Raw genomic sequence first — 10942 nt, forward strand, 5'->3', positions numbered from 1 at the left:
GTTGGGGCGCGCCTTCACCCTCTGTTTTGACCACGCACTACTCCATTTGATCCACCGCATGAAGGATACTAATGCACGGATCACCCGTTGGTATCTGGCTTTGCAGCCTTTTAAGTTTAAGGTGGTCCACAGACCGGGGGCACGGATGGCTGTTGCTGACTTTCTCTCCGGGGGGGACATGCCAGATGGCTCCCTGGCCTGAGTTGGGCGGTGGGGGTATGTGGAGATGGGGTAGGGTGTGGTGGAGTGTTTGTCCAGAGAGAGAGAGAAGCAGAAAGGGTACACACACCTCATCTCCTCTGACCTCTGACATTAACAAGCCATTTTCACCCACAGAACTGCCGCTCGCTGTATGTTTTTTGTTTTTCGCACCTTTCTCATAACACTAGAGACTGTTGCGTGTGAAAATCCCAGGAGATCAGCAGTTATAGAAATAATAGAACCAGCCCATCTGGCACCAACAATCTTGACATGGTGTGAGATCACATTTTTCCCAATTCTGATGATTGATGTGAACATTAACTTAATCTCCTGACCCATATCTGAATGAATTGTGACACTGCTGCAACCTGTACATCTACCTATTAATGCGATAATCTAATCAACCAATTGTGTGGCAGCAGTGTCACATTTCATACAGATATATAAATATAAAAGCCTAGATGAGTGCTGTGGCTGCAAGCTTTTGAGCTGTTGAGTCACTGTTCAGTATAATAATTACAGAAGTCTGCAATTTTTAACTGACTGTATAAGGCAAACTGACAAGAATCATATAAAATCTTAATATACTTGTAATTTCAAATATATAAATATAATTCAAAATATATAGTTGTTAATCTGAATATATATGTGTGTGTGTGTGGTCCTTTGTCACAGTCAGTTAAAAATTGCAGACTTATCTAATTATTCTGCTGAACAGTGTCTCAACAGCTCAAAAGCTTGCAGCCACAGCGCTCATCTAGGCTTCCATATTTATTGGTTGAAAGGTGATGAAATATCAGTTCTGCGTTTGGGTTTGTCTGAATTTCAAAACACTAAACAACAGCTTTTCCTCTTGTTTTTCGTTGTTAAAATAGCGAAATCTCTCAGATAATTCTCCGTTATTCTCATAGGAATGAATGAGTAACTATGGTAACGGGGAATCGATTTTCCCCACACTAAACCACGTTTAATGACGCATCATCTATTAAGCACCCCAAAGTCCAAGGACCATTTATGACATTTATACGTTAACAAGACTCCACTTGGTCTGAATCTAAGAGCTCCTTGGTCTGGATAACTGAATTTTATCATAATTTTGCAATTCAGAATTAATTAGACTCAATACATTTTTTTATTAAACTTTTTATTCAAGAACATCTGTCTCATGCCTGATCATAAAGTTATAACAATAGGTTCCGATTTATATTTATATTATATTGTTTTGTTTTTTTTGGTAATCAGTATTATGCTACAAATGTTGTCGATTGAGCTTAACTTAGACTGAACCCGGAATATTTAATTTAATTTTAAGAGTAGCTTATATGTTCTTTTTTTTAAAATTTTTTTTTTTTAATTGAATGCTATTATAGAGAACATACTGCACAAGACAGAAGGTTAATACATTCTCATTGTGTATAACATGGAAGAGAACATTTATTTATACAGAAATATTCACACAAGAAAAAGGCAGGACTAAACACGGTACCTTAAAAACACAGGCACATTAAGGACATTTTCAACTACACAGTAGTTACATTATTCCCCCTTTTATCATTCCCTACTATTCCATGACGTGTCCATCTACACTGTAAAAAAACAGTTATGTCCATGTCGGTTACCTCAAGAAACATATTACGTTACTTGACAATTTTTTTTACAGTGTAGAGTTTTCTTTATAGTCCTCTTTGTTTTCTTACCCCTATAGACCAATACACATTTTTTACTGATTATTTGTTAGTTGTAACTAGACTCGTCTGTAGCACAGTACGTCAATTAATGTACCTTTATTTTTAGGATTTATTTAACTCTGCTTATAGTCATTGCTGCTGCATCTGTATATAGATAAACACTTAATGCAGAATACTCATGCTCAATTGTATTCAAGGCAGGAAGTTCAATAAATATGGTGCATTGAATGTTCTTAGATTACACATTAAAACATATCTAAACATAAAGGAAACAATGCATTGCCATTCTCAATTCCTTACTTGTTTTCTTTTGTACTGTTTGATTCAATCAGTACTGTCAAGTAGACAGGAAGGCCTGATGCTACACAGGCATGTATCTGTTCATGACTCATAACATCTTCTATATTACTATGGCATGAAGGTGCCTGAAACACATGATGACATCCAGGGGGACAGGAGGACTCAGATGATTACCATCCAGCCGCAGGTATCTCAGTTTGGGTGCACTGTCCTCATCATGCAGGCTGTGAGAATTTGAGGGGCAGATCTCTGTGCCATTTACACCTGCAAAGATAAATAACTGTTATTCAACATTCTGACTGTTTAAAGGAATTATCAAGTAAGGTTAAAGGTGAAGTGTGTAATTTGTGTGCCACTAGCATCACCAAATAGAATTGCAAAAATACTAGATCGATACATTTTATGAGGAAATTATTTGTGGTGCTTGCCATGGCAAGTCCACATTACACTGCAAAAAAGACTACCCCCATGTCTCTACGAAGTTCTGGTGCAGAGATATGGTTGGGTCCAGTTAACATATGGTATCTTGGGTGCTCTGTATGGTGGCTAGGGCATGACAAGGCAGTTGCCAGTGTTATAGTTAAAGGCTGCTTACTAACTCGAGTAAAAACGAGTCCACCCCTAAGTTACTATGATGTTCTGGTGCCTAGATATGCTGGGTCAAGTTGCTAAATGATTTCAGTGGTTGCTCAGCAGTTGAGGCTCTGGGTTACAGACCAGAAGGTTGGGGTTCAAGCCCCAGCACCGCCAAGATGCTACTGTTGGGCCCTTGAGCAAGGCCCTTGACCCTATCTTCTCCAGGGGTGCCTTATCATAGCTGACCCTGCACTCTGACCCCAGCTTAGCTGGGATATGTGAAAACAAATACATTTAACTGTATATATGCAAAAATGTATGTATAATGTGTAACCAAAATGAAGGCTTCTATGTCCTATTGGCACACTAAAGCAGAATATGATTTGTGAAACATCTAATGTGCCTAAGACATATTTTTAGTGAAACATCTAATGTGCCCTATGGGGTTTGGTTGTTAGAGTGCTCTGGATGGTTACTATGCCATGACTAGGCAGCTGCTTGCTAGCCTGAGTGAAAAGAGCCCACCCCCATGTTTCTACAACATTCAGATCTGGTGATATGAACACTTTAATCACTTTGCAATGCTAACTCAATGGGGATTTTTTTGTTCAATTTTAACATGCTGGACAACATCATACATCTGATCACTTATAAAAGTTATAGAACACATCTGAATAAGTCGGTCGATTTAACACCTCATTCCTGGGTTTATGACAAATGGTTCGGAACTAGATGCCGACATTTGTACGAAGAAGAAGAATTAGTTTAAGGATTTATGAAAATCTTTGGTTCTAAAGCTAGCACCACTAATGATTGTACTCAAACAGGTTTACCAAACAGTAACCCCATATATCATTATCAATGAAACTACATATGGTAGCACATACTCTCAATGTTATTGTTATTGAGGTGAAGTTGCTCCAGCTCGGAGCTGAATACTGGAACAGTGCTCAGCTTGTTATGCGCCAAATGCAAATCCATCAGTGAGCTCACATTGAACACCATCTTTGGAAGGCCCTTGTCACTAAGCTGGTTGTAGTTAAGTCTCACAAAGGCTAGGTTGGCAAAGTCCTTAAAGTAGTTCTTTGGAATCTCCTCAATGTTATTTCTGTCCAAGAAAAGTTGGAAGATATTATTTGGTACATTAGTGGGCATCTTCCTGAGGATATTATGGGCCAGGTTGAGCTGAACCAAGTTCTTCAGATCTTTGAAGATGTTCTTGCTCAAGCCACTGTCACTAATCCTGTTGTGATGCAGATCCAGGAGTACAAGATGTTCCATCTTGTAAAATGCTCCAGGAGGGATCTTTGAGATTTGATTGTGGCTGAGTCTAAGCTGCTCCAGACCAACTGGAAGGTCATTGGGCACCTCCTTAAGCTGGTTCCTCTCCATATAGAGGTAAAGTAGATTTGGCAGCTTCTCAAATACTTGTTTTTCCACCGAACGAACTCGGTTGTTTCCCAGGTTTATCCACATAAGCTCAGTGCAGTTGTTAAAGGAGTCTGCAGACATTTGATCAATGTAGTTGTTCTGTAGGTAAAGATAATGTATGCGGGATGGGATGATCGGGATCTTCCGGAGGTTGCGGTTTTCACAGTACAAGGCATTTGGGTACGATGGGGGGCAAAAACACTCTCTAGGGCAATCTGGGAATATAGAAGGAGGACCTAGGATCGGAGGGGGGAAGTCTGTGGGTTCCCGGGGTTCAAGGGTTGGTTTTGGGTCAGGGGGTGAAGGTTTCTTAGGGGCAGGAGGTTTCTTGGTGGTAGGTGGGCGGACAGGCTTTGGCTTTCGCTGGCCTGAGACGTCCGCGATCAGAAAAAGGACAATCAGAGAGCAGTATGCAAGCCCAGCTTTCATGGTCCTGAATAGAGAAAAAACAAAGGAAACATCATTCTACTTCATAATATGCTAATAGTGGAATCATATAAATCCTTTCAAGATGAGTTCTCCATTGAGATCACAGCAAGAAAGGATAAGATAGAAATCATACACAGTACAGTGGCCCCAACAAGTATTTGGACACTTTTTGGACAATCTCATAGTTCTCAGAACTGACTGTTTGTTTTATAATTATTTTTAACCAGCTGGTCTTAAAGTGATTCTCAGTGGATGTATGAAGTTCCCCTCAAGTTCACACAGGCTTTTCTAGCAGAGTAACCACAGGTGTACTTAATCATATTAACTACGGATTCTCTCCAATAACATTTGGCAACCAGAAATTTCTTTTTGCTAAATGTTTTGCTTGATAAGAGTGCTTATGCTATTGATTTCTATATGAATCCACCTTGGTTTGATATATTATTTGTTGTGAGCTAATTCCTAAAGTGCACATTATTTGATTTAATTTTAGGCTTCAGTGTTGAGAGGTATTTTTCTATATTGATATTTCATGATTATTGCAGGATGCCATTTCTAGGGTATACAGTAGAATTACAGTCAGTTATACATAAAGGAATATTCCAGGTTCAATACAAGTTTAGCTCAATCGACAGAATTTGTGGCATAATGTTTATTACCACAAGCAAATTATTTAGACTTGTCCCTCCTTTAAAAAAAAGAATAGATAAGGAGGTTGCAGTAAGACACTTAAAATGGAAGTGAATGGAGCAAATATTTGGAGGGTTTAAAGGCAGAAATGTGAAGCATATAATTATCTAAAAACCCTCACATTTATTCTTCTGTTAAAACTTTTATATAATTTGAGCTGTAAAGTTGTTTAAATAGTTTTTATGTATAAGGATTTACTGGGCTTCTTCCAGGGTTGGGGAGTAATGGAATACATTTAATGGAATTCCGTATTTAAAATACAAAATATAAGTAACTGTATTCCACAACAGTTACAATTTAAATAGTTGATCATTAGACAACAGTTACATTCAAAAAGTATTTTGATTACTAAAGAGATTACTTTGCATTTTATTGTCATTTGTTTCATTTTAATATTTAGTCCTTTCAGATTGAAAACATTTATACATATAAATTATGTGATCCAAAGTGCATTTGAACAGCGGTGAAACACTTTCTTATGATGCATTCCATTCATACGAGCAGACAGATAAGCAGGGTTGGGAGGGTTACTTTTGAAATATATTCCACTACAGAATACATGTTGTAAAATGTCATTTTTAACATATTTCAATAGATTACTCAAGGTCAGAAACGTATTCTAAATACTTTGGATTACTTCTTCAGCGCTGGTAGATTTTTTCACTTGTTTTGACTATAAAAACTCTGCCAGTACAGTAAGACAATAAGTGACCTTCTACCACGCTATATTCCATCACGTTCATTACGATCGCAAAATTCTGGCCTGTTGATAGGTCCTAGAATATCAAAATCCACAAAAGGAGTTAGATCTTTTTCATATTTGGATCCTAAACTATGGAATAGTCTCCCTAACACTGTTCGAGAACCTTCATATGCCATTGTCTGAACCTTGGATTTAGGATGGACCACACAGAACCTCACCGAAATTACCGGCCAGTTTGAACTGCATTTCACATCACTGATCTCTGCCTGCATCACCTCGGCCTATTGATGGACTACAATCTTGAAATGGAATGCATAGACTAACAATTGCCAACAAAAGCCTTCATCAGCCAATTAACAAGGACAATTGCACCTATGTGAACTTCTGCAGTTAATCCAGGATGGACTTCAAAGACATTGGTCATTAATCTTACAGTTCAAACAAAATCGATGTTTAAATAACACTTACTTAGATTAATAATTATAAACCATTACTTTAACTATACATAAGTAATATTTACATTATATTCATGATGTTAGCCAGAGGGGAACTGGCCCCCACAGTGAGTCTGATTTCTCCCGAGGTTATTTTTCTCCATTAATCAACATCTTATGGAGTTTTGTGTTCCATGCCACAGTCGCTTTCAGCTGCTCACTAGGGTTATTAATACAATTATTATTTAATTACGATAAACAATCGTATTTTATCTAATTACACAATGACGATTCATCGACATTATAGACATTACAGTTTTATCGTCTGTTAAGGCCTGATCTTCTGTAAAGCTGCTTTGAAACGATGTGTGTTGTGAAAGGCACTATACAAATAAAGTTGACTTGATTTGACTTGACAAAATACACATGTTAAAAATACATTCTCTGAAAAACCTAAATATATTATGCATTGTTTTTTCTAAAACACACTTATTTAAAATAAATAAATAATCTCTCGATTTAAAGGCTTGTCTGCATAAGGCTCTGATAAAGGCTCTATTGTGAAAGCAGGACCTGGGAAGGAGTAAGTCGTAATGAGATAAACAGGCTAAAAACCCTTGGGATCTTACAGGAAACGAATGGCTGGATAAAATCTGCCACATTTGATCATTTTACCAGGATTATGTCATTACTTTGAAGAAATATCACTGTACAGACTAAACAGCAATGTCCAAACATCTTGACTGTCTGCTCATTAATTTTTTTTACATTTATTAGTGAGTTTGAGTTCACAGGCAGCACAAAATATAGAGTCATTGAATAGGTCTTGTCCAAAAACAAGTGCACAACTTTCCTAGACTGGTGCCCAAATTTATGAGACAATAAAATTGTTAATCTCTTTTAGGTTCAAGTCTGAACTTTGACAAGACCTGATTGAAACATGTTAATTTAGCTCTTTGGCCTTTCTGCTGTGGAAGTTGTCAGTTGTTTTTCTGTGCAACAAAACTATGCAACAGCTTTAATTTGCTGACAAGTGACCAGAGGGAATGTTCTGAAACAAAGCATAATTCTTGGTTTCTTCAGTTTTACTTCTAGTTTAGACTTTTGACATTTTTGGGGTCCTTGGTGACTTCAAACCACGTTTTTTTGGCAGGCTGTCTACTCCTGGAAAGTGATCTTGAGTTGAAGGATATTGCTCTCACTCTATTTCAGTAGAGTACCAGGGAGAGAAAGGGCTTTAAGTAAACAGACTGGAACATTTCAGCATCTTTTTTTCTGATCAGAGCCCCTAGAGTAGAAAATGAGATTAAATGGAGAGCAAACTGGGACTTTTGCCTAAGTATCTTGCTTCTCAATTTTGTTTTCCTGAGAACAATATTTAAATATTTTTTTACTCCTCCCTGCTCAGTAGGTGGTGATGCACGAATGTGGATCACCAAAAACAAAAGATGAATGTGAAAGTGGTGATTTTTGTTGTAAAATAAGGACTTAAATATTGATCTGTTTCTCTCCATCACCTATCATATCACTTCTAAAGATATAGATTTAACCACTGGAGTCGTATGGATTACTGTTATGCTGCCAACATTGTGTTAGACTTTCAACATTGTGGCCACCATTACTTGCACTGTGAGGACCGACAGTGCTGAGATAATTGAGTTCTCAATTATGTTTTATTTTAGTATTCTGGGCTGTTAAAGAGCCACCTCTGAGCAAACCTTATATCATATATTTCGGGCAAGACCTAAAATCTTGCTATTGTTTAGCCTGCAGAAATAATATCAACAGAAAAATTAATGTTTGATGCTTCCTATGCAGAGACTCTAAACAAGGAGCAGGGTTGAGAGGTTCTGATGAATTATCACAATCAGATGTTTGGCTCAGTGTGTCTGGCCAAGTGTCAGCTGCATGGTCATGGAGAGTAGGCTGCAGATTCTTTGGGAGAATGAAAATCTGGGAAAATGTGGATTTGTTTTAGTAACTATGCTCAATGTTTCTGTACTTGCTTGTTTTGATTATGGGGGTATTAATCTAATTTAACCCCCCAATAATCAATACCCCCCCCCCCACATCCCAATCCCCCCTGGAATCTACACCCCTGAATCTGATGCATGCCTGCTTTAGGTGCGGTGCAAAAGAAAGCATGCTTCATTAAATGACAGACATGATTTCAAATGGAAATACTGATGAACTAAACAAAATAATATTTATGGTCATATTTTGAATTAATAAGGAGATTTAGGTCCATATGGAGCAAAATAACACAAATGCATAATAATATAAACATGGTATGAATCAGCACAGGATGGTATCCAAAAAGAGGGAACTATTGGATTTTAGAGTTGGTGAGAGGTCAACTAGAGAAAAGAGACAGATACATAATTTTCCGAATCAATACAAAGGTGGCTTGACCCAGAAGCAGATCGGCTAGAGACTTTATTGGTCTGTTACTTAAGCAGGTAATGTGATTAATACAAATTTAGCAGTAAATCGATAAAAGAGGCTTCTACTGTGTTGATTAGATTCCTTTTAAGGTGTTTTATGGCAGTTGCTAGAGAAATCACTTCTCCCCAACTAGACTTTCTTATACACTGTTATATATATTTTTTGTTTTTTAAAATCATATTTTGATTTTCTGACTGGTTTCTGTCTTGTTTTGAAACAATGTTTTGATATGGTGGAGGTAAGACATGGTTAGATTAAAAACGCATCTGCTGAAAAATATTAGTTCAGTTATTATTATCACAAATAATGGATTGTTTAGGGAACCTATTTAATGGTTTGTCCTTAAATGGGATTCAGTAAATGGTAGTACCATTTATTATGGAATTTATATTGTTAGCAGCCAAGAAAAAGTCACAACATTCAAAAAACTGAAACAACAGAAGGCTAAAATCTTGTAAGGGAGCCTCATCCATCAACCATTGCACTTATAGTGTTAATATAAAAAACTATTTAAAATTATTAAGCCATTTGGCTTAGTATTTTAAAACAATGTCATTGGCAAATTCTTAGTAAATGTCCCACTTTACCTGTTTGTATTGATGTGCCTTTTCTTGCCTGGATCCTAGGTGGCACTGATCAGTATGTATCTATGTTGCTTGTCTCTTCTGAAACTACAAAATATTTCTTACCTGTTGCTGGTTCCTGCCCTCGTTTGATGAAAAGCTGTCACTTTACTCTCACAGATTTTCTCCGCCACTTTTCTTTCTTCTCTTTCTTTCCCCCTCTTGCCTCCGTACTTTCCTTGTTCTCCTCTGCTAAGCAGGCTGCTTATTGGGTCTTTCCCTCTGTTCCTCCTGAATGTCAACAGTGCTTTCTCCCTGCCCCGCCTTCAGGGAAAGTGCCAAATTGGATCAAAAACATCCATCTCTCAACTATACAAGATCTGTTCTCATTACTTCTCTTCTGTATACACAGATGTATGTAAATGAGTGTATATTCAAGTGTCAATCAGAGGACCAAAGGGCCAGGAGGAAGGAGTGGAGGGTGATGCAGAAAGTTTGGGGATCAGAACTCTGCTGGTCTGATACAGTGTACCCATGTTTAGCACTGTCCACTGCAGAGTTTCCGCAAATCAATTTTGGTTCCGGTCAATGTGTCCAGGAATGATAAAGTTTGCAAAAAGTTTTGACAAAATCTCGTATTTTCATTTCAGTGTTTATTTTGCGCTGTAACTCGATGGACTATGCATAATAATGTGATATAATGACACAAAATGAACAGTAAATATTTTTTAAAAAGAAAAAAAAAGAACAATGGTTGTCATTGAATTAGTGTCTAATTAAAAAATCAGTTTGTCATTGAATTAGTGTCTAATTAAAAATAAAACATTCAACAAGGAGCAAAAGTGTATGGGCACACGCATATGTGTTTCATGTGAGTGTTGCATGCTATGTCTCTGGAGCACACAAGTGCAGGCGAGTACAGCAGGCTTCCTGAAATTTACAGACAAGCTAAAGTGAGATCACTCGTGCTACTAATCACTTTTGTCCCAGAAGAGAAAAACAGGACTCCCAAACAATTTAAGAAAATGAGGAGCTTGCTATTAAAACAGGTGGGACATCTGGACTTCAAATGAAGCATGCAAAAGAATATTATGAAAGCCAAAAGATGCACTCCGCTTTATTTTGGTCATGTATGTTTTTGCAAGATGTTTATTAAGAAGTATTTCTTTTCATTTTTTAAATTTTTTTTAGATACTTATGTGGCTTATATTCTTTGTTCCACTGCTTTGGGAATAAAAGCATATCAGACTGAAATGTGGCATAATGCAGGGCAGACTGGCCATAGGGAGAACCAGGACTTTTCCCAGTGGGCCGGCCATGAAATGGGACCAAATGGGCGGTGACAAGCTGAAACGGACTGCCGCGTTATGCCGAACGGGCCTTGACTGGCTGAAGAGGGTCGTAAAAAGGCACCGTAATATGCTGAAGGGGGCCACGATATGCAGAAAAGTACAGCAACAACCCTTACTGCTCAACAACTTT

The 10942-nt window shown here is 37.6% G+C and overlaps 1 protein-coding gene across 1 annotated transcript; it reads right to left on the reverse strand.

Annotated features, from left to right (window-relative positions):
• Positions 1-1326: 1326 nt before the first annotated feature.
• prelp (proline/arginine-rich end leucine-rich repeat protein) lies at positions 1327-9750 on the reverse strand. The gene is made up of 3 exons (XM_052101109.1): positions 9587-9750; positions 3653-4629; positions 1327-2453 (listed from the first exon to the last, which is right to left on the reverse strand). Exons 2-3 carry the CDS (start codon positions 4623-4625, stop codon positions 2290-2292), a joined length of 1137 nt encoding a protein of 378 aa, XP_051957069.1. The 5' UTR covers positions 4626-4629; positions 9587-9750; the 3' UTR covers positions 1327-2289.
• Positions 9751-10942: the final 1192 nt, after the last annotated feature.

Source organism: Xyrauchen texanus, chromosome 32 (assembly GCF_025860055.1).
Source record: "Xyrauchen texanus isolate HMW12.3.18 chromosome 32, RBS_HiC_50CHRs, whole genome shotgun sequence".
Taxonomy (NCBI): domain Eukaryota; kingdom Metazoa; phylum Chordata; class Actinopteri; order Cypriniformes; family Catostomidae; genus Xyrauchen; species Xyrauchen texanus.

What these genes read in the sequence shown, in the direction of transcription:
- prelp (XM_052101109.1), bottom strand. Translation starts at nt 4,625, where the DNA reads ATGAAAGCTGGGCTTGCATACTGCTCTCTGATTGTCCTTTTTCTGATC. An exon ending in CAATAACAATAACATTGAGA is followed by an intron (nt 2,454 to 3,652) that starts GTATGTGCTACC and finishes TTATCTTTGCAG; the next exon opens with GTGTAAATGGCACAGAGATC.